The sequence below is a fragment of the Coffea arabica genome, chromosome 6c, assembly GCF_036785885.1.
Source record: "Coffea arabica cultivar ET-39 chromosome 6c, Coffea Arabica ET-39 HiFi, whole genome shotgun sequence".
NCBI classification, from domain to species: Eukaryota; Viridiplantae; Streptophyta; class Magnoliopsida; order Gentianales; family Rubiaceae; genus Coffea; species Coffea arabica.
The window spans coordinates 9,347,678-9,370,571 of record NC_092320.1 but is presented as its reverse complement, the minus strand read 5'-3'; the positions used below and the strand labels follow the sequence as shown (position 1 = coordinate 9,370,571).

General features: G+C 35.3%; 3 protein-coding genes, 1 long non-coding RNA gene and 2 pseudogenes across 9 annotated transcripts; 2 read left to right on the top strand and 4 right to left on the bottom strand.

Moving 5' to 3' along the window:
* Positions 1 to 1,702: 1,702 nt before the first annotated feature.
* On the bottom strand, positions 1,703 to 8,148 carry LOC113692887 (uncharacterized; annotated as a pseudogene).
* Positions 8,149 to 8,165: 17 nt separating this feature from the next.
* On the bottom strand, positions 8,166 to 10,977 carry LOC140008427 (uncharacterized). Of its 2 annotated transcripts, none has more exons than XR_011815805.1 (2): positions 8,575 to 10,977; positions 8,166 to 8,460 (listed from the first exon to the last, which is right to left on the bottom strand). It is a non-coding gene; the product is annotated as an uncharacterized lncRNA (long non-coding RNA). The 2 variants fall into 2 exon arrangements; XR_011815806.1 differs by having other exon boundaries at positions 8,166 to 8,436.
* Positions 10,978 to 13,625: 2,648 nt separating this feature from the next.
* On the top strand, positions 13,626 to 13,957 carry LOC113693593 (uncharacterized; annotated as a pseudogene).
* A 16-nt stretch (positions 13,958 to 13,973) lies between these two features.
* LOC113692885 (probable glycosyltransferase At5g03795) lies at positions 13,974 to 15,043 on the bottom strand. Its single transcript, XM_027211494.2, has 3 exons — positions 14,657 to 15,043; positions 14,137 to 14,326; positions 13,974 to 14,089 (listed from the first exon to the last, which is right to left on the bottom strand). The coding sequence occupies exons 1-3, from the start codon at positions 15,041 to 15,043 to the stop codon at positions 13,974 to 13,976; spliced, it is 693 nt and encodes a 230-aa protein (XP_027067295.2).
* A 95-nt stretch (positions 15,044 to 15,138) lies between these two features.
* LOC140008426 (uncharacterized) lies at positions 15,139 to 17,438 on the bottom strand. 2 transcript variants are annotated; one of them, XM_072052709.1, is made up of 4 exons: positions 17,231 to 17,438; positions 15,763 to 16,751; positions 15,540 to 15,670; positions 15,139 to 15,210 (listed from the first exon to the last, which is right to left on the bottom strand). In XM_072052709.1, exons 2-4 carry the CDS (start codon positions 16,681 to 16,683, stop codon positions 15,195 to 15,197), a joined length of 1,068 nt encoding a protein of 355 aa, XP_071908810.1. In that variant the 5' UTR covers positions 16,684 to 16,751; positions 17,231 to 17,438; the 3' UTR covers positions 15,139 to 15,194. The 2 variants fall into 2 exon arrangements, with proteins under 2 accessions (XP_071908810.1, XP_071908811.1); XM_072052710.1 differs by having other exon boundaries at positions 15,139 to 15,204.
* A 1,245-nt stretch (positions 17,439 to 18,683) lies between these two features.
* LOC113691526 (protein ALP1-like) lies at positions 18,684 to 22,329 on the top strand. 4 transcript variants are annotated; one of them, XM_072052705.1, is made up of 4 exons: positions 18,684 to 18,794; positions 19,555 to 20,088; positions 20,197 to 20,422; positions 20,518 to 22,329. In XM_072052705.1, the coding sequence occupies exons 2-4, from the start codon at positions 19,561 to 19,563 to the stop codon at positions 20,976 to 20,978; spliced, it is 1,215 nt and encodes a 404-aa protein (XP_071908806.1). In that variant the 5' UTR covers positions 18,684 to 18,794; positions 19,555 to 19,560; the 3' UTR covers positions 20,979 to 22,329. The 4 variants fall into 4 exon arrangements, with proteins under 4 accessions (XP_071908806.1, XP_071908807.1, XP_071908809.1 ...); XM_072052706.1 differs by having other exon boundaries at positions 19,555 to 20,422; positions 20,518 to 21,551; positions 21,640 to 22,329; XM_072052707.1 differs by lacking the exon at positions 19,555 to 20,088 and having other exon boundaries at positions 18,703 to 18,794; positions 20,518 to 21,551; positions 21,640 to 22,329.
* Positions 22,330 to 22,894: the final 565 nt, after the last annotated feature.

Sequence of the window (22,894 nt, the reverse complement as noted above, 5' to 3'; positions counted from 1 at the left end):
GGGGGTCCATTTAATGTTTTTCGACCCTTCGAAACAAAATCATGGTGAAGCAATAAGCCATATCACAATCGTCTTGTACCCGATTTTTTGGCCCAGTTTGCGTTAATACACCTACCGTGGCCATACCGTATTTTCATAATATACCTCCATCCTTGAGAGTTCATATGCAACGGACATTTTGGCCCACCTTGATTGGCAAAAATTGGAGTTCTGTAGAACCTCCTTGCATTATTTATCTTGAAAACAGGCCCTTAGCCCATGGGGCCCCATTCATAAAGGTGTTGAGTGTTGCTCAAGCACTTAACCAGAATTAAATCATGGGATAATTTCAAAAACCTCCCCTAAGATTTTTGACTATTGCAGGAAGCTCCCTTCTAGTTTAAAAAATTACACCTACCTCTCCTATGATTAGCATTTCGGTAACAATATAGACCCAATATGCTAACTTTCTTCTCAAAAATCCTAAAATACCCCTTTGTTACGTAGAAGGGGGAAAAACAAACTAATAAATTCTTTCACATTACAACTATTACAAACTACATAACCACCACCTTAACGAACTCAATAAACTATTTCATCTTAATTCCCATATTCTTACAATTTTGACAGCCTACTATTGCTACCCTAAAGCTTCCTATGCAAATCAACTGTAACAATTAAAGTCTGCATTCAACCTAATATTTTGCCTCATTTTTTTTTTTGCCCAAATTCAATATTTGAATTGACTAATGTCACTGTTCAGCCTTGTTGTTACTAAAATAATGTAACCTATCAAGAATACCAATATGGAGCAACCAAAGCAACACTAGAAACTACATCCATGTCTTTTAGGCAAATCTGATTATAGTTTTCATATTTCAAAATTTCTTTTTACACAATTGTCGTAATCTTCTTTAATCCACATTCCTTTTTTAGCTCTCATTTTTATTTTCTTGTATGTATTCTATATCACCGCCATCTTTTTCATTTTCATTTAGTTTGACAACAAATATGATTTGGCAACTTATCATTTTGTAATTTCAATTCAATAATGCTTATAAAAAAAACAAAAACAAAAAAAAGAGAGTGTGTCGATTTACGAAAAAAGAGATGTAGGAGAAAAAAGGTAAGAGAAAGAGTAGAACAAGAGTTTAGTTTGTATGACAGCAATTGCCTTAGAATAAAAGACTAGTTGTAATTGTAAAGTTTTTTTATTTGTAGAAATTATTTATAAGTGAAGGATATTATAGGCCTTGTTTGGCAAACAAAATTTTGGCCAAATTTGTCTGCTATAAGTTTTTTAAAAATTTTAACTACAATAATCTCAAAAAAATTTTCAAAAATTTTAAACTATACACTTCAAAATTTCTAAAAATTTATATACTTAAAAATTTTTTTTATAATTTTTACAATAAATTACAATAAAATTTTATACAAACACCAAAAAAACTCACTTGCCAAACTAGGCCATAATCATTTTACTACATGAAGGGAGGTTAGTGTAATTATTTAAACCTGAAGGGAGATGAGTGAAATTGTCAAAAACCTCAGGGAGGTTTCTGAAATTATCCCTTAAATCATCTGGTGTACTCTTTCCCCCAGCATGAATAAACAGTTCATCAATTAGAGCACCAACCCCTTTGAATACCAATCATCTTTCAAGTTTGGAAGTAGATAAATTGGACTTTCACTAAAGGCTTAACTAAAATCAACGCACAAAAAAGAAAAGGAAAAAAAAAAAAAAGAAACTCCATGCATTCAAGGAAAATGTCCATACATGCAGCCGTAAAGCAACACAGTATTGCCTTCTTCAGTTTAATGAGAATGAAAGTTGGAATCTTACATCATTTAAAACCTTCAGTTATTCCCAACTCTTGCTTCATCCTTTTTTGCTTCCAAGTTCAACAAGTGTTAAAAGAGCCTCACACATTTCAGAAGAGTCAGGCTCAAAGGGTTTTTTTTTTTCCATGAGGAGGATACCATCCAAGAATGATCAAGTTTCATATCAGGCTTTACAACAACAGAGCCTGGAACTTCAGCATCACGGCATGTTACCAAACCATCACTTTTTTCCCCATACCTTAGTTCCAGGTGAAGTGCACAAATTGCCAAAGCAGCAGATACAGGAACAATAACAGGCACAGTTCTTGTTGCCTGCACAGCGTCCACGGAGTTATATGTGCCAAAGTGGGGTAAAGGAAACCAAGGAATCTCAGCATGTGCGAAATGAGACATTGTGGAGTTCAGTGCAGTATTTGCTTCAGAGTGGAAGGAGATCAGAGGAATGCTGTCAGGATGCTTGTTCTTTTTCACGAATTCCTTCCTCTTATCATATGTGAGATCCTCTAATGCCGTTATGTCACCCTGCAACAAGAATTTCTGGGTCACTGCTCAGGGAATAAAGAACAACACAAGAAGCAACAAAGCCTTTGTCAGATTAATACAAACGTAATAAAAATTGTAGTGAACAGGAACAGCTAACTATACATGTTTGATCAACTGTGAATCAATTATACAAACTGAGATACTAACCAACAGACCTTGTTAACCCCGATAGATGAAATGTTGGTATGTATACCTAATGTAGTATTTGAGATATAACACAGTTGCACCATCAACAGTTCCTGATGGCAGAAGACAACACTCTTATGAAACCATTTGAGAAAATGTACAAGTGTCATCTGTTTTGCAGAAATTAACCACATCCTAAGGACGAAGATCTAAAACCATGTTTGTCTGATTTAACAGCTCCACATATTGATATGGCTAGAAGTGAAACTGGAGATAAAGGTACATATCAAAGAAAAAAGGATCACCAATCAAAGTGTTGTCAAACAAAATGATAAATTACTTGTAACCAACTATTTGTGGGACATTAAGCTTTGGATAGAGCAACTTTTACCTTAATTACATTGCATATTAGGAATTCCATGATCCTCCGGATTTCCTTGTCAGCAATCTGACCTTCTTGAAGTATATCAGCTGCTACTGGAGTCCCACCATAAGGGCTCTGCACGAATGCTAGTCCTGCAACCTTGTCTTCCAAATCATCCCAATATATTGATAAGCAGCAGCAGCATCAACCCCACCCTTGCTGTGACCAAGCAGCATCACACGTTTGCCAGATCCCCAGTAAAGCTCCTCTATGTAGTGCTTCAGTTCCCAAGCGTTTTTCTCCACAGATGCCTTTACACAGTGGGGAAAGGTTTTAGTAACAGAATGAGTGCATAACATGCGAGAAAAAGCATACAATGAACCCTAAACTCAAGGAATGTGAGGCACAGGTATTCTTTCATCAGCATCAAATTTCAGTCTAACATCCTAAATTCCCTATACCTCACTGTGGATCTTAGCTATGTGGCAAGCTAAACCCATCTTAGAGAAAGCCATCTTGGTGCTGACAAAGTATGAGGGACCGTGATTGCTGAAAAGCCCTAATAATTCACATTAAGTCAGATAAAGTATAAATTTTATTAAGCCAAAACTACGTGCAGATGAAGATGAACTCATATCACAGAATAAGTAATTTCCATAAGCCTGGAATTAGTAGATAAATAAAAGAATCAGGCAGCTTGTGCTCTCCATTCCTAAGAGATAAAAAAAAAGAGAGAGGAAAGAAGATATATACATTCAATCATAATAGTTCTACATGTAAACTGTTGCTCAATAACGCAAACTTATGAGCAGAAATGGAAGAAATTTCTGAAAAGGTGAGCAAGTAATTTAACGAAGAAACAGTAATTGATCTACGGGCCTGTTTGATAACATAAAAAAGTGCTGAATCTGAATTTTTTCAGACATTCAGATGTTTTGAGTGTTTGATAAATAAAAATCCATTTGCTGAACTTATTAAATAGTGTTGAACTTGTGTGTATTTTTTTCAGCATAAGAATCCTAACTAAATGCTTAATTCTGATAAGAATTAATATAATTACTTCAACTACCTTATCTTATCTACCAAACTTACCCTTGTTTATTAATTATATTCAAAATTCTTATATAATTAAACAACCTAATATTCTCTATCTAATGATTTTCTATTTCTCTTTTCTCTCTTTTGAATGACTTTCATTTCTTCTTCATACTCCTCATATAATATAATTCATCTTTTATATTAATTTGATTTAAAAATAAATATTGTCATTTTCATACTTAATATTTTTAGCTAATTAAATCATAGGTTCTATTTCTTTTTTTGATGAAAAGATATAAGGGCAAAATTATCAAATTTAATTTATTAAGTATTCAGTTATAAATGTTTATCAAACAGTATAAATAGATTTAGCATTAAAATTCAGACATTAATATATTTCTTTTCAGTGCTTAAAATTCAGCAAATTAATTGTTTTAGTATTCAGATTTCAGAATTCAGACTTCAGAATTCAGATTCAGTTTTATCAAACGAAAACTACATATGCGACGCTCCATTCATGGAGAAACAACTAGACAATGTTTTAAGTAGGCTCCCAAAACAACAAGCACTGGGATTTCCAAACAAGAAGGTTTAGCTTCTATCTTGATTTACCAAGTCTTTTAAAAATTCAGCAAATTAATTGTTTCAGTATTCACATTTCAGAATTCAGACTTCAGAATTCAGATTCAGTTTTATCAAACGGAAACTACATATGCGACGCTCCATTCATGGAGAAACAACTAGACAATGTTTTAAGTAGGCTCCCAAAACAACAAGCACTGGGATTTCCAAACAAGAAGGTTTAGCTTCTATCTTGATTTACTAAGTCTTTTAAAACTTTCCACCATGGTTTTTCATTTTTTAATAAAAAACCTTATCATCAGAGTCCTGACTGCAGTTGCACATGAATCTCATATACATGCATATCACATCAGCACAAATAAAAAAAATATTGGAAGAGAAAAAAAAGGTTTGAGTGACAGGCCTTTGCATTGCAGTAATATCTCTTCAACTAGGACAAGATTAAGTGAGGGGTTCTAAGTGCAAGTAGGCTCTTTGCTTGTATAGGCTACTTACAATGTATCTCTTCCCAAATCTTACGCTAGCAAGATTCTTATATTCAATCTTGCAAAGTATATAAACAAGTGTAGAAGACCATTTTTTGTCAGTAACAGCTATCCTAGGGAAGTGGTAAGATCTCAATACCAAGCAGGTATCCCGACCAATCAGATCCCCATTATGTAGCCAAGAGGTTCTAGCAGGGGTCACTCTGATTGATCTGACAGGGTTTGATTCTAGTGGCTCCTTCCATCTTGGGGATGCCTCTTTTCGAAAGCTAAATGCAAAACTTTGACAATCAATTGAATTTAACCTTCACCAAATTCATCAGGTCAATTAGTGACACATATTTAGAGTATGAAAATAAGTATTATGTAACCTCATTTTGGCTATTCGACACTAACATGCAATAACCTTTTATAATCTCCACATGAAGTGGCAGTCTTTGACGTGCTAATGCCCTATCCCTTCCATTAAGAGTTATTAGCACCTGAAAATATAAGACTTCATACTACCACATTATAGATATTAGTGATAAACTCATGCCTTCTCTCTCTCAAGTGAATGAGAGTCTTCCTCGTACCCTCATAAAAGCTGCTTGACTGCAGATTGAACCTTAAAAATTCATCAATGTCAACAACCATCTCTCTCTCCATGTTTAAGGTTTGAAATTCCACATACACATATTTCCATATCAACTTCCATTTTATGCTAAAAACAGAATAATGTAAACATCTCCCTCCCCCTGTTCAATGTAGTATGCCTTCTTCAACTTTTTTGATGTGTAGACATTCAAACAATAATGTCAAAATTTATGACAATCATGAGATTCAATACAAGAATTATCATACATTTGTCTCCCCTATTAATATCCTCCTCTCCCACATTCTCCTAAATACTATGTCTTCCAATCTCTTTCTTCATTCTAGTCTTCTTTCATAGACAAGGTTTCCCTTTTTGTTATTCTACAGTGAGCCTTTTTTAAAGGATTTCTTCTATGTTTCCTCATCTGTTTCTAAAGTCTGTCCTCATGACTTTGTAATGATCCATTTAGGCACCAACACACTTTTGGAACATAAAATTGAACAATTTTCTCCATAACTATCATCACCAAAATCGTCAGCATTTGGGTTTAGTTAATCAACAAGCAGCAAAACTTCATTGATTATGACTCTTTTATTTTCAAGTTTCAAACTCTTCTCAGAAAGCTTGGAGAAGAATGCTTACAACTCTATCAAATATAACCAAAAAAGCGTTGTGCTTTGTGTGGCCTTCTTTAAAGCTAAGAAAGAAAGCTTTGTTTAGGTTTCCTTTTTACCTTTCATCAACTTGCAGCACATCTAAACCAATAAAGTTTCAGATTCAATTATGGTACCTTGTTTTTGTTGGTTCCCAATCCACTTCACTCCTAGTGCAGAAATCTACATGTGGAGGAAGCTCAAAAGGCACCATACCTATCTTATGTCTGTAATTTTATCTTCTCACCGAATATATCAGAAATCTTCATTTCTAAAACATATTCACTGCTATACAATATGAGAGGACATCTTAACGCATCAACTGCAATGCATTTCACTAGATCATAAAGAGCATAAGAAATCGAGTGGAGTATTTCACTAGTTCAGGCAGGATTCAAGCTTCTTATGGAGAAGACACTACATGACTTTAGTTAGCTGGTCTCATGATGAAAGTTACAGTACAACTAACCCATTCTTACTACATCTGTGGCAATCAGTAGCACTCCTAAAACTGTGTTTTCTCTTCTTTCAAACCTGAAGCATGAATTTGCCACAAAGATTAATGACATGCATTTGCTGACTTATTTCTTGCTACACTTGGATGTGGAACAAAGAAACATCAGAAATGCGGCTAGTTCAGGAAAGTCTGAAGCAGATCCTATATATTAAGTATCTCAGTCAATAATAATACCCATGCTTAAAACAAGAAAAGAATTTCTGGAATTACCAACTTCATATTTACCCAAAACAATTTTGTTTAGTAGAAACTAAATAGAATCATAACTCATTTATTAAAATTCTACTTGTTTTACTATTGTTTCCACAAAAAGTGTCATATCAGACATAATCAACAATACTTTCTCTACATGGAATCCACAATGGTTAGCAACAAAATGAATTAGTACCTAATGCCTTGAAGCAATTCTAGAAATCTAGATGAACCATCCTCCACAGGTGCCATTTCAGTGTCATTTTGCAACCATCCAATATCATCAGAAGATCCATGGACGGTTCTCCTTACCCGAGATATAAACCTGAGAAGAATGAAATTCAGGCACGAGTAAAAAGGCAAAGCAATATAGTTTACAGGGCAGATCTAGGGTATAAAAGAACAATTAGCCATCAAAATATGTCTTAACTCTGGAAGTTACTGTCTGTACATCTATGAAACATGTACTTTACCTCAGCACTTTGGCTTGAGCACATCTGACACAAGACAAAATAAGACTCCAAGAGGTCAACCCTAACCTCCTAGCAAATCTGAGAAAAAATGTAGGTAGCATCAACCTGCAACCACAGATGACATTATACTGGTATGATTCCTCAGAAGTAGAAGAAAGACATAAGCTCTATACAGTGAGAATAGACAGACAAGCACAATACTCTATTAGCACCAATAATATCCTTTCTGGAGTATCACGAAAACACTGAAATAGATAAATGGAAACAAGTGATATGATGCAGCTATTCATAATGGCTTTCATTGAAGTCTGTTAAACGTAACATACCCCTTTGAAAAAACAACATTGATGCTCCCAGAACTGTAATTGTTTTCTACAATTTCTAAACTTGAAGACAGTCAGTTCTTTGAATTCTGAGTCTGTGTTTTCTGGAACAAAAAGGCCTTTGCTGCAATCCCAGTATCTTGAAGATGTTGAAGTTCCTTCAGGATATCCAGAATCACCATAATATGAAGATCTTACTTCTTGATCACAAGTGACTAGTGAATATTCAGAATGTTGTCTTATATCTGTGAAGACAAGATCCTCTGCACAACATTTAATTCAAAATACCGGAATCAGATTCCCTTTGTAAAGCGCACATACAAATATCAACGATACTCTATCAGCATATCTGAAGCAATGAAATAAATGTTTCAAAGAACTCACTGATGAATCGAATGAGTTTGTGTGTCAAATAAGAGGTTAAGGTCAAAAGACGGGAAAATATGTCATCCATTGACAGAGAGGAAGAAATTTGTATCTGAAAGAGACTATGCTGCACCCCAGCGTCACCAAAATCCTGCTAAACGGGACTAAGTTAGACCTGGAAGACCAACTTCTAGATCAAAGTATAAAGATTAACTACACCAACTCTGGAAACATCAATTAGCATGTCTAATTCTAACTGACACCATGACTATTTAAGAACTGCTAGACACGAAAAGACTTATCTGAAGATTAAGAAGACTAACAATCTTGCAATGCAACTTGTTATAAATTGAGACAACCAAAATTATGCCATCATCTGAATTCTGAAAGGCATCAGTATCTAATTGAACAAACCAACCCATGGAGATCAGGTCATGACACAAGTGGATGAAGAAAGATTTATAGCCATCTCATGATACGAGTCAAAAGCATAGAATCACAAGATAACACTTACAATTGAAGGTGTGCACCAAAACTCTTCACTTAGATACAAGTCATCCATCAATCCTTCAGGCCCTGACAATCTATCTAGCTCATCAGCATATGTAGCATTAAAAAATCTAACTGCCAAAAAAAAAAAAAAATTGATCCGTAACATATTAGATACATTTGCTTCCTTGAAGACCAAAACTCCTTGACATATAGCAGACATCACAGGATCATCATCCTGAACAAGATTTTGCAATGAGGGACAAAAACTAATTTAAAATCTACTTAACTCAGGAAACAATAATTTGACATCTTCAATTGATAATTAATTTTAAGCTGTGCACGAAATCACTGTAACCTCACAATTTGGTAATTGGCATACAAATGAAGTATAATAAGATATAATAAAGAGATTATAAACATTCAAGCAACTCAGGAATGAATAATATTTTCCCATCGCTAAACGGGCAACCTTTAACACCTTGTATATGTTTTACTTCAGTCCCCCAAAACAGGTCTGAAAATACTTATATAGATGCCAAATCATATGCATTAACAGCAGCAATCATATATGACTAGCAATTAAACAGCAGATTAAGAAGCAATCCAATGAAAAAAAATTCACAAAGTTATGTTCTTAGCACTTCTTGAAGGACTCCAAAAATCATGTTTCAAAGTGCATAATTCTGTCTTTAACACAGTCTCTCAAGCAAAATCTTCCAACGCAAGTAAACGACGCACTACAAAGCAATCTCTTTCTTTCCTACATTTCTCCCGAAAGAGGCCAAATGCAGACCTCAATGAAGGAATGAGAAATTAATCATAAAATCAAGACAATCTAAATACATTCTAACACAAAGTCTGAACCAATATAAAAACAAAAGAAATAAGATTTACATCAATTTGCAAAATACGGCTTTAGGATGAAGAAGATAAGCAAAACTGGAGAACTACAGCAGCAGATTTTTTATTTTTTATTTTTTGGGAATCAAAACTAGTAGTTTATGTAAATTTGCATACAACCACATGAGAGGGGATTTCGCAAATCCCAACAAAGCATTGAATTTGCCAAAACCAATAAAAGATTCTCGGATTATTACCAGAAAAATTTTAATGCCACCAAAAGAACAATTGAATGCCAACAGAAAGGTAAATAAAAGGTCATTGCGTCGTTGAATGTGAAAGGAGCAGAGAAAAGTGGTCTGGAGTGCCCCAGTTTTCCATCGTTATCCAATGGCTACTTCTATAATGGCCCACTTGATGTCAGAACAGAAAAACAAATGGGATTTTTCAAAGTTTCAATCTTTGAAAAAGCCCTCCAAGAATTGAACCACTTAAGCACAAGCAATGAGCTTTAGTACTGTACAAGCATTTCCTCCTTTTTCTTTTTTTTTTTTATATTTCGAGGGTATGCAAAAAGCGAAGTATCTCAGAAGACTTCAACCGTCACAATTAGCACAGTAACTGTAATAGTGAACTAAACCCAGGAAAATGTGCCCTAAGACTAGGAGGAGTAACAAGTGAGCGGTTAATTTGGGTTTCCAAGGACAACAGTTAAATTTCAAATGAATGCTTCAACAAAGTTTCAATCTTTGGAAAAGCCCTCCTATAATTGACTCAATTTAGCTAAAAATGCAGAACTAAAATTCTGTTGTTCGTGCTGTTCTTCTTTTTCCTAAATTTCTTTCTCTCTGTGGGTCTGCATACAAGCAAAGGAAAACTATACTATTAAATTTGACTGTGAAAAGGAGACCTATCCCAGAAATTGTGCCCCAAAAGTTGTTTCAGTGGCAGGTAAATCGGAGACATCATGAGACATGAATAGGCACACGTGGGGATTTACTGATTGCGTGGTCATGCAGTTAGCAGAGAATGGGAGGTGGAATCCATTTAAAGCAGTCAACGACTCAAATGGGATTTTGCTTTGCACTTTGCAGAAGGAATATGAAAGAAAGGGATTGAAGGAAGGTAAGGATACGTGGTTTGTTCATTGTTGGGGGCTGTTTGGTGGGTTGGACAGTGAGTGAGTGGACAAACGCAAGGGAAGGCTCCGCATGAGATTGGATTTTTGTAAGTGTGAGAATTAATTCTAGTGGCACTGGTTAGAGCTTTGATGATCATTAATGGTGGATGCACCAGCGAGTGCGACATTCTCACACCAACCAGCTACTCTTTCCTTTTCTGAGTGGTGACACGAGCAAGGCTAGCAGGACTGCAGAGGAAGTAAAATCTTTTTGACTTTTCTCTGTTTTGTTAGCATAAACTGCAGAATCAAGAGCGATGATCATTGATGATTCACTAGGCCACTCTCTCTTACGCTACTACTGGTGTGAATTGAGAGCACCGCAGAAGTTGGTGGAATTTTTCTTGGAAATGAATTTTGGCTGTAAGTATTGATTGGGCCTCAGAATCTGTTGGTGATCCTCGCATTTTTATAATTGCCCTTAGTAAAGCCGCTACATAATGAACTTATATATTACCACGTTATCATATTCTAGTGATTGATAGTGCGTAAACTTTGTTACTCTATTATACAGTTTCTTTAGATTCTCTCTTTTTATAATAGAATAAATTAGTTTACACAAAAATTATTATTGCAGCAAAAAAAAAATATATATATATTAGTGACTCATAAATACACATTCGATATGTGTGCAATAAAAAAATACACAATATTTATAGCAAATGAATTTTACACACTCGTAAAGAAAAGTTAATCTTCTAAATTGTTTTGACAAATGATTATTATGTTGATAGTTACTGTTTAGGAGAAGTTACATTGAAAATAAATACGTTTAAATAGTAAATTAAGAAATACTTATAGGTAACTATCTTGACACCATGTGTTTGGATAATTAATGTAAAATTAGTTTTTATCAGAGCAAAAATAGAAGTGCATAAAGTGACATAAAATGTTTACATCAAACTATTTTCTCTCCCTTTGTATATAGTATATATTATAGGTTTTGAAAAGGTTCAAAAATTGAAATACATAAAGTGATATAGAATGTTTATATCAAACCCTCTTATCTTCCTTTATATATAATATAGATAGTACACTTTCGTCTGCTATTTTTTTTTTGAGAGATTTTAAATCTATTTTCTTGTAATTACAATCTCTCCTACCTATATCACCCAACCAAGCCTCTCATCTGCTTTTTTTTTTTTTTTTTTTTTTTTTTTGTCGACACAGGGATGTCCGGATCAATCCTTACGGGACCCGACTAATCCCCTGCGGCTTGAGCCCGACACCCCAACCCGGTCCGAACACGTTAAGTGCGCGGAGGAAAAAACATCTCATCTGCTTACCTATACAAAATTTACAACTTCATTTACGTGTGTTGAGTGATCAAGTCAACAACTATATTGATACTACAATCTTTTGGAAAATATATAGTACATAGCAGCAATATCGTGTTATAATCTTGAAATTCAATCGAGATAATGTATAATTGTTGTGTCTGTAGTCTAATTCATGAATTCCCATACATAACTCCATTTTTCATTTTTGCACTCTGTTAAGTTATTATGCTTACCAATTCAATCAAAAGCCAGACTCTAAGTGATACAACGCTGCCACGCTCATCGAATCTGTTTTTGGTCAAGTGCTTGTGAATCTAATCGCAGGAGAGGCCAGGTTTGGACATTAAAAATGCCAAACCTATTCCACATCCTAATCTGCACGTCAAAATCCATACCAGTGGTTCGAGTTTTTATATACCCGAGAAGATTTGGATTAGAGATGGAATCCCTTTTTTTATTTTCTTTTTCCTCGTAAGCAATGGCATGGGACTCTTTTCTTTTTTTTTTGGGTTTTTGGGCATAAATTTGTACATGTGCATACGTTTGCATGGGTAGGTGACTCTTGCTTGCAACACAGGAGGGATTACGTTTATAAACTACCGGAAGTTGAGTCCACTCGACGATTTGAATTACATTAAGATTTAAGATTGAATAAATTTACATGTTCTAGGGAAAGAGCCAACACGATTATATATTATTGTTTTCTGAACTGGCTTATACAAAATCTGCTCCATTAAGGGCTTATACAAAATTTGCTACATTTTTCGTAAACACATTTTCAATCACTTTTTTATCTCACATGTATCAAATCGCTATAATAATTTTTTTATAAAAAGTCCAAAAAAATGCAATCATTTGATGCGTAAGTTTCTGCCAGGCAACGTTCCTTCCAGGCATTTGGGCCTTCGAATTTAAAGTCTCAAAAAAGATATTTTATTTTTTCGTTTCTTGCGAATTACAAGGCTGATGGCCGTCTAACCAAAATGGCACCGTCAACTCATCAAGATTGTTTTTAACTTCTATTACAGTAGACTACTCTACCACCACAGTGGCAAACCAGACTACGTGGCTTTTCAGCCACTTCATTTGGACAAGGGGCTGGAATGATCGTCAGAACTGCACAGTTCATGGCCAGATTTGATCACAAAAAGTTGCATGGTTCATGGTCAGTTTTGTATCTTGATTTTCACAATGTGTGTGAATTCACAAAATTTTATTCTAAAATTACACGTTATGCAAGCAAAATTACACCGTGTGCAAACAAAATTACGCGATGTGCAAAATACACAAAACCGCCCGGAACGGTTCCTGCCCGTGGTCCACTTAATTTCCACTACCAAATAGTAATTGCAACAAGTTTCTGGTTCTATGAAAACAAATCCGGCATGAAAGCTAATTGGAGCTTTTAAGAGGATACATTTGAAATTCCAACCAACCTGCTATGCTACGTACGACTAGAGCTGTTACCCTTCTTGTCGATGCGATCTGCAATAATAATTTGACAGCCTCAACAGCTAACTCATCTCCAAAAAAAAAGAAATTGACAAAAACTTCATACATACAAGGAGTCACTTAAAGCAAATTGTAAACAGTTCAATGAGTTCCTCGGTATTTCCTATTTTGATTCAAAATGACTCGGGTGGAAGGAAAGAGGAACCATTAAGGAGAACCTAGAGCATAAACCTATTCGTGCAATCAGGAGAAGCAGATCGCATGATCAGCAATTGGCTCATGCATTTTGACGTCTCCTATCTTTCCTTCAGAGCTTCCACTTGTCTTAGTTCAAAAGGACCTATTGGAAAGGGTCATCTAGGTTTAATCTGGAAAACTCTGTTGTACCAAATGGAATGAAGGGTCATATGGAAGAGATCATACTTCACAGGCTTTGCATGCCAGAGAAAATGTTGCTGAACCTTTCTCACCCCAGATTGCATTTCAAGATACTTTGCCTCAGGTATGGATAGGAGAATTTCTTTCAAGTTAGGTATGTCTTTTTCTGCAAGGATTACTGAAAATGCACTCCAGTTTAGGACTTCAAAGAATGGCGGTACAAAATTATCAGATATAATCACTGGAACACACTCATAAAATATGGCTTCAACCACCCTTGGGCTGTTGACTTCATAGCCCCTGGGACAGATACAATACTTGCTGCTTTTCATGTGCTGGATGTAGTTCATTTTGCTGGCTACACCAGGAGGCATTGGACCAAAGATCTTCATATCGGGGTCTCTGTCCTTCCAATGTTTAAGCAAGATCGGACGCAAATAACCATGCATGTTGCCTGCATAGAAAGCAACAGTATGCCTCTCTGATGCTGGCTTTCCTCCAAGATCTCTAAGAGGATTCCGTGCCGAACGGACATATGTTTCTGGAAGGGAAACATCCCTTCCTATTTTAAAACCTAACGTAACATCAGCATTGCACAGTGCTTTCATGCAATGTTCCATGTGGTGCCTTGTCTCATATGGAGCCTACGAAATCAAAAAAGACATCATGACATGCTCTGGAAACAGATTTCTAGTTTTATGAATACATCAAGAAAGCAGCGCATTATAACAGAAGATACGTGTATCATCCCACCCTAAGCAGTAATTCTTAATGGTAAAAAGGACATCAAATAGCAAAGAGATGCATATTCTCCGCTTTATGCATGCGTCTCTCTTGTAGGGGTATGTGTACTATATCTCATGTTTAGATTGTACTAAATATTTAGTAAAAGAGGAGAAAAGCATATTATCTTTGTGAACCGCAGAAATATTTGCCAAAATTATCCCAAAAGATATGAAGAGGGGAAGCATTACCCAATCATGACAAGCAACCAGAAAATGATCTGCCCCTCCAGTTCTGTTCCAGTAGCGGTACTTGGATGAAATTTTTTCAGAGTAATCCCTCAAATACTGGCGGAGGTTTGTACGATTATGTGAATTACGCACATAAAGTGTGTATTCAAGCATTCTAGAACTGAAGGGCATATAAAAAAGGTGTGCCCTTCGTGGATCTTTCACAACAAAACGCTTATTTCCCTCCATCAGTTTCATAAACCATCCTTCTGATGCATATAATCCTTTGAGGATTGGTTGATGAAAAATGGGTTTAGTTCCTTCCTTGTAGACATGAATCTTAAGTATTTGTTCCATAAGCTCATAGCTCCTGTCACATAGTAATGCTGGAATTAGGACATATACCATTTGAAGACAAACCTACTCGTGCAAACTAACAAATTGACAGACTAATACTCCATAAAACTGATGTACTAACCACTGCAAAAAATATGTTGACTCCATTTTCTAGCATCCAATATTCACTCCAACATCGATCAGAATTTCAAACTCAAGAGATTCAACAATTCCTGTAACTTAAATTGGTATTGAGGTGATCACTGTATGAACCTTCAGGATTCATAAAGTACAGGGTACAGATGAAAGGAAGTATCAGGAATGCAAGTATGCGAAGAGCAACACTAGAGGTGTACCAAGTGTTTTTTGTTTTTATCTGTTCATCGTTTATTTATTTCTGAATTACATTACACCATAATCTTGCAATTTCAGACTATAAGTTGACTGGCGTTATTGAATCAGTCCCTGAAGTAAAGAAGAAGAACGCGAGGAAGGTGCTGTATTTAACAGGCTGTGATGGAACAAGTGATAGTTCTCAAGTTCAATAGTATCCGACAAAAGCACTTACTTCTTGAAAGTTGAAACATTTCGAAATAATGGAGCATAAAGTTCTCGGTCATTTCTTATAACTGGAGCGTTCGCAATCTGTACCTTCGCAGACAATATTTCACGGTCACGTTCTGATGACCATCGGGGTCTCTACAATAAAAATTGAGGAGCTGAGTTATACATATAATGCAAAAACCAAAGCTTTACAATAACGACACTGAGTTTGAAATGGGAAGGTCTACCATTGCACGGAAACGAGCACGGCGATGGACTAGCAACCGCTCCATCTCAGGGATTGGTGTTATCATTTTTGGAGGCATTTCACACTTCATCTTCTTTTTAGCCAGGTTACTTACTAATGCAGAATTATTACTTGAGCCAGTAGCATGAGTATGCAGGAGGACACTACTCCCCTCAGACTCAGACGGAAGCGCTATCATTTCTTTTTCCCCTAAAGATGCATCAAAATTAGAACTATTGACAATGCTTACATTTGATGCCAAGTTTCCTGAAAATGTTACATTAACCAATGAATTGGCGGAGGTCAATGCAGTTTTCATCATTATACTCGAACTGGGCATTTTGTCTGATAAAGTATGATTATTTGGCTCCACAACCTGTTCAAGTGACAGGCTGGCCTTAATTTCACCATTGTTTTCCAAACCAAAATCATGAGTTTGATCATCACTTTCCACTGAATCCAATTCATCTTTGTTCCCTATCTCATATGCCATGTCATTGTCTAGATTGGCATCTTCAACAAAATCAACAGCATTATCAATGCCTTTGCTATCAGAAAGAACTTGATTTTCTTTCTCAGTTTCCTCGGTCATAATTATTTCGTCATCTCGACTGCCAGCAATGGCATCTGTTTGCCCCACCCGTTTGATGCTCCGAGTGAGTAGAGATTTGTTGACCAAATTTGACACATTATCAATAAGAGGATCATCAAGAATCACAGACTTGGCGGCAGCTGATTGCTTAGAAATAAGCTCGACCTTCTCATGTACAGTTCCGTCAGGTATAAGAGATAGAAGAGCATTGCCATAAGGAAGTATTAGGGACTGACAAAACAAATGAGTAGCAGCCACCAAACCTACCATCAATAGCCATTTCCATTTCTCAAACTGATATATCCTTCGAATAGGGACAGTGTAATCCATATTAGAGATTCAGCCAAAAGTATACCATGGGCCGAGGCGATCAAGAAACTGAAACTACTAATTATAGCCTGAAAAACATAAATTTGAAATTGCTATTGGATGCCAAAAGCTAGTCAAAGAACACCATTAAAAAAGAAGAAGAAGAATGAAAGAAAACAAAAAACTTGGCACTATTGGACGTTGAAACATCCAGAATCTCAGAATGGGTCCGTGGGTGTCAACTTAGATATCTAAAATCTTTTCCAGCAAAAGATCTTATTGATTATGACCATGAGAAACCTTGATGGCCTAATCGATCCTTAATTGAGTATCAAAAGAACCTAAAATGAGCCGCATTTTTGGCAACCATCTTCCCCTAAAACAACTACCATCACAATTCCAACCACAGAATCACCATTAACCAGCAAGACTTAAGGCTAAAGGCGTAACAAACAAATAAAAACGACTAAATCAAGTATATTAAACGCATTAAACAAAAGGATTGGGGTTTAAACCGCAAAATGGAGCCGAGGATTCTTCAAGAATTGTATTATACTCAAAGGAGTACCTCAGTCGGCGCGCGTGATCCGAGTGTAGAGAGAGGAAGCAGAGGTACCACCAAGCAAGCAGAAACTCGAGTACTAGTACCACTAGCCTGGAGAAGCAACATGCATCAAAATCCAAGAAGCCGTTTTTCCGTCACTGTCGGTTCTCGAGAAAGAGAGACCTTTGGCTGGTTTAGCTAGGCCTGTCAATCGGGCCTAATGAGCCGGGCTTTGATGTGTTCAATCTCAACTCATTTAATTTGAGACATTTTCGGGCTTCGGGCTATGAGCTTCGGGTTCGTAAATGTGAAGCTCATACTCAACTCACATAATATTCGGGTTGTGAGCCTTAATCGGGCTTAGCCCAAGCTCACTTATTACTCCTGAATTTTCTTAATATAATTACTATAACTATTAAGTTGTAAAACTAATTTAACATTTACAAGACTATAATATTAAAACTAAACATGAACAAATAATAGTTCTTAAAAAGTATATAAACCAAAATTTTTTCAACAATATTTATATGTAATCTGTTTAAAATGCATGAAAAATAGTAATAAAACATGCAATCATAGGCCAATACATCTTTAAAAGTTGAAACTTTTTTTTATAATCTTGTGATTTAAATCCAAATATGCTTGATGATTTTTGTGTTTGTAGACCAAAAAAAAAAATCAACCAATAATATGCCAATACAAAAAGTTACTCAACCAATAAGAAAAATTAGAGATTTAGTTATGCATTACTAATATTGGCTCTCAAGAAAACTCATGAAAGAGTCTTTAGATGTGTTTTTGTGTTTTGTAATTTATATATATATTTAGTATTTAGCAAAAATATATTTGGATATATAATTATACATAATATCAAAATATAAATATTATATATATAGGTAATTAAAGGGCCGGGCCTATATCGGGTATGAGCCTAATAAGGCCCAAGCTCGGCTCACATTTAATTCGGGCCTAATTTTTAGGCTCAAGCTCAGACCGGCTCACTAAATGATCGGCTCATCGGGCTTTCTGTCGGGCCGAACGAGCCGAGCTCGGGCTGACCCAGCCCCATTGACAGTCCTAGGTTTAGCTAAGAAAAGAAAAGATACTGTGCCTTGATAATAAACTAAGCTAGACAGCCACAAGAAACAAGAAGTAGTACACAACATTCGAGTGGAAAACGTAACCACCCACCATCACTCAGGGCTTTAAAACACTTAGGGGCTGCTTGGTTAAAGGGTATGGGAATCAAATAATGGAACGAACCCCTTATTTGTTGCTTGAGTTAAGTCTATTGGAATGCAATTTCTGGAATCATTTCTAAAAAATCGGACTTTCACCATTCCTGAGTAAATTGGGAGGTTTTGGACAAAACCCTCAACTCATTCCCGAGCAAAAATATTTATGACGAACCTACCCTCTTTTTTTCTTCATTACACGCCGCACCTTCTGTTCTTTTTCTTCATCAGATTTTCTACCTCTTCTACTTCACCGGTTGAACAACCATAAAGATCAGTGGCTTTCGACTCTCCTTGGACAACGAATTCTAGAGTTGAAGAGTCTTCTACTAGGGTGAATTCCTTGATCCCAGGTCAGTGGATTACAAACTCCCTTGCCTCTGCAATTTTCTTTTCGTATGCAAGCTTTTCTCTTTCTTCTTCTCTGTTTTTTCAGGCTACTCACTGGGTAGCTGAAAATAAAGAAGAAAAGAAGGGAATCTGATACAATAACACTAACTGGACCAAATCTTCTCTGTTTTGCAAAAAAGTCTTCCTTCCATGAATTCATATTCTTTTGTTACAAAATCCAATAAGAAATTATTTCCGCAACAAATACACTATTATTGGTGAGAATAATACATGTTTTTAATCCATGTATTTTGTTGTAATACATGTATTTTAATTCACTTACTTCAACAAATACATTATTTTGTTCTTTTTTTTGGTGAGATAAATGTTAATGTCACTAGATTTGTCATTTTTATGTTTTTAATGTGTTTTCTTGGATTTCGCATTCAATGGAGGTCAATCAATTCTTGATCTTTTGGTTATTTGATCCGTGAATACTGGTATAGTTTGGGTGGGTTTCTACATGCCCTGTACCTGTTTGTAAAATTGTCTGCTTGAATAGCTTTCAGTTTCATAGTTATTCGTACATTAGGATTTCAAGTTTCAACCATCAATTTCGTTTGTTTATGCTTATTTATATCTATACATCATTGTGTTTACGGATGTATGATGCATGTCTAGGCCCTTTTAATAAGATCAATTGATGTTTAATGCATTTGAAGATTTTGATGCTGTAATCTAGTTTGGTGAATACTTACGTTTGGTTGTCATATTGTTATGTAGACAAAGATGCCACGTTTGCCTATTGAAAACAGAAGACGCAAAAAATATCGAGGGCAAAGCCAGATTTTATCAGGAATGATAATGGTTGTTATTGCACTGTTTATGATGTGGTACCAGTTAATATTCATACATCTCAAAAGTAGAAGACGCCAAATAAAATCAAAAGAAGAAAAAGTCACTGAGCGCATGCAACACTTATTCAATTTGACTAGGGAGAGTGATGCTTATTGTATTAGCGAACTTCATATGGATAGACGAACATTTGGGATATTATGTGAAATGATTAGAGACACTGGAGGTTTGAAAGCTACAAGAAACATGTCAATAGAAGAAATTGTTGCCATGTTTGTATATGTTTTGGCTCACCACAAGAAAAGTAGAACAATTTGTGGTCTATTTTGGAGAAGTAGAGAAACGGTGAGTCGTCAATTTAATCTTTGCCTCCTAGCAGTTTTGAAATTGCATACTATATTACTTAAGAAGCCTGAGCCTATTACCGAAGATTGCACAGATGAGAGATGGAAATGTTTTAAGGTAATTCAAATATTAAAATACAATCATTTAATAAAATGTATGTTTTCATCTAAACTATCCAATATAGACATTTTAACTCATTTATATTTTTTATTTTTGTTAAAATAGAATTGTTTAGGTGCCTTAGATGGGACATTAATAGATGTGACACCACCCACCGAACAAAAATCAAGATACCGAACGAGAAAAGGAAGTATTGCAACGAATGTATTAGGGGTTTGTTCTCCTAATATGCAATTTATCTATGTCTTGCCTGGTTGGGAAGGTTCGGCACATGATGGTCGTGTGCTTCGAAATGCTATCTCTAGACCAAATGGTCTTAGAGTCCCACAAGGTAAACATATATTGCAGTATTCAATACCATTCAATCAATTTTTTTTCGAAAATAAGGTAGTCTAGTATTAATTTGTACATGATTGAATTTTGAAGGTTGTTATTACTTGGTGGATGCTGGATATTGTAATGCTGATGGATTTCTTGCCCCTTATCGAGGGCAAAGATATCACCTTAATGAATTCAATGGTTATCGACCACAAAGACCAGAGGAATATTTCAACATGAAACATTCTAAAGCTAGAAATATCATAGAAAGATGTTTTGGATTACTAAAAGGAAGGTGGAAGATTCTAGCATCCCCTTCATTTTTTCCAATTCAAACACAAGTGCGAATAATTATGGCATGTTGTCTGCTGCACAACTTGATAAGGAAGTTCATGACTTTTGATCCACAAGAATTACTACAAAGTGAAGAAAATGAAAGTGAAGATGAAGACAGTGATGAAGAAGTAGAGTGTATATCCACTATTTTGCCAAGTGATCAATGGGCAAATTTTAGAAATAATTTAGCACATGAAATGTTTGACAATTGGAGGGCTGGACTTAGTATTTAGCTATGAATGGATGTTTAGCTCTTAGACTTATTAAATTTGGATTGACATTTGATGTACTCTTGTAGTGGATTTGTGAATTAGATTGACACTTGATGTATGTTCTTTTAAATTTGGATTGACTTTTAATTGTATGTTCTTTTATGTGTTTTGTTATATTATAAATTTCAGTTATATGCTATTGTGTATCAAAATTAATTGATATATATGGGTTGACTTCTAAATGATAGGATGGAGAATGATGAAATTGTACGTGGAAGAGGGAAAAATAAATGTTTTTGGACTGGTGAAGAGGTAAAAGTGCTCATAGAATCATTGCAAGAGTTGGCTTGTGATCCAATGTGAAAATCAGATGGAGGATTTAAAAATAATTATATGAGCGAATTGCTTAAAATTATCTTGCGTAAGCAACCTACTTTTACCAAACAAGTCAGCCCACATATTGAATCAAAAGTTAAGTGGCTGAAAAATAGGTTCCATGCAATTGTTGAAATGTGCAAAGAAAGTGGTTGTAGTTGGAATGATGCTGAGAAAAAGATTTCTTGTGAAAAACAGTGGTATGATGATTGGTGCAAGGTAAGAAATTGATTACTTTTTACATTCTGATATGTTCTTTTTCAACCTTTTATTAAGATTATCATTTATCTTTCTATTCTATCTCTAGACTCATAAGGATGCGAAGGGCCTTTGGGATGTCAAATTTCCATATTTAGGAGATCTTGAAATTGTATATGGAAGAGACAGAGCCACTGGAAATGTTGCTGAAGATTTTGCACAAGCTGTCCAAGATATGGAAGATGTCCAAAATTTGGAGGAAGGACATGAAGGGCTTGATGCTATGTCAAACTCGGATAATGATAAGGTAGAAGAAGATGAAGTAAATTCCATAGAGCAATCAACTCAACCAAGCTCAACAAGTACAAGAAATTCCAAGAAACAAAAGAAACAATCCCCTCCCATTGCAAATGTGTCAAAAAAAATGAAATCTGCATCAACAACAAGGGGTGATCTTGATGCATCATTGCAACTTCTCACCAGCAAATTTGGAGATTTCGTGGAGGGAATTCAAGCTAATTTCACAACTATGGCAGCAGCCATGTCAAATGAGGATAAACGTGAGCAATTGGTCTCCGATAGAAGAGATCAAGTTGTTGCTGAGTTAATGAAACTTGCTTTACCGAGTGGAGATGTAATGAATGCAGCCGACATACTTTCGGAGCAGATTTCCAAGCTTCATGTGTTCTACAATCTTCCTGCAGAAATGAAACGACAATATGTAATTAACCTCCTTTATCCTCCATCTACTCGCTGAAGTAAAATTATTGTTAGCTGGAAAGTGATGATTTGATGGCAATTTCTTTTTGTTATGGTGATTGTTAGATGGTTATATGATTAGTCTTTTGGAGATTGTGGACATTGAGTGGCACTCTCGACTGGATTAGACAATTGACTTGTATTTGGTATGGTTAGCTTTTGTGATTTGAGTCTCCTTCTTTTGTTCATATATGTAAGGAGAGATCTATTTCATATCATTATCTAATATAAAAATGCAACTTTCAAATACGTTATTTTAATTTTCGTAAATTTGTTTAAATATAAAAAATTGGTTAAATAGCGTATTAAATACAAAACCTGCTAATTTCCCATAAAGATCTGGTATCTTATGAGTAATTTCTTTTTTTTTTTAACTTTCACATATTTAATTTATGTTAAATACAAAACATACTAGTTTTCCTTTGGGCGCTATTTAATCAATTTTTTTCATAAAGAAATGGTATGTTTTCCATAAAGAGTTGGTACAAAACATACTACAAAACCTGTCAGTTTCCCTTAAAGAGCTGGTATCTTATGGGTAATTTTGTTTTTTTAACTTTCACATATTTAATTTATGTTAAATACAAAACATACTAGTTTTCCTT

Bases quoted from the DNA above. Each gene is read 5' to 3' on its own strand.
- LOC113692885 (XM_027211494.2), bottom strand. From the start codon at position 15,043: ATGGTATATGTCCTAATTCCAGCATTACTATGTGACAGGAGCTATGAG. The intron at 14,327-14,656 runs GTAATGCTTCCC...TTGATTTCGTAG, and splicing joins TGGTTGCTTGTCATGATTGG to GCTCCATATGAGACAAGGCA. The intron at 14,090-14,136 runs GCAACATGCATG...AAACATTGGAAG, and splicing joins TACTGTTGCTTTCTATGCAG to GACAGAGACCCCGATATGAA.
- LOC140008426 (XM_072052709.1), bottom strand. From the start codon at position 16,683: ATGGATTACACTGTCCCTATTCGAAGGATATATCAGTTTGAGAAATGG. The intron at 15,671-15,762 runs GTAGACCTTCCC...TTTTTATTGTAG, and splicing joins GTGCTCGTTTCCGTGCAATG to AGACCCCGATGGTCATCAGA.
- LOC113691526 (XM_072052705.1), top strand. From the start codon at position 19,561: ATGCCACGTTTGCCTATTGAAAACAGAAGACGCAAAAAATATCGAGGG. The intron at 20,089-20,196 runs GTAATTCAAATA...TTGTTAAAATAG, and splicing joins AGAGATGGAAATGTTTTAAG to AATTGTTTAGGTGCCTTAGA. The intron at 20,423-20,517 runs GTAAACATATAT...TGAATTTTGAAG, and splicing joins TGGTCTTAGAGTCCCACAAG to GTTGTTATTACTTGGTGGAT.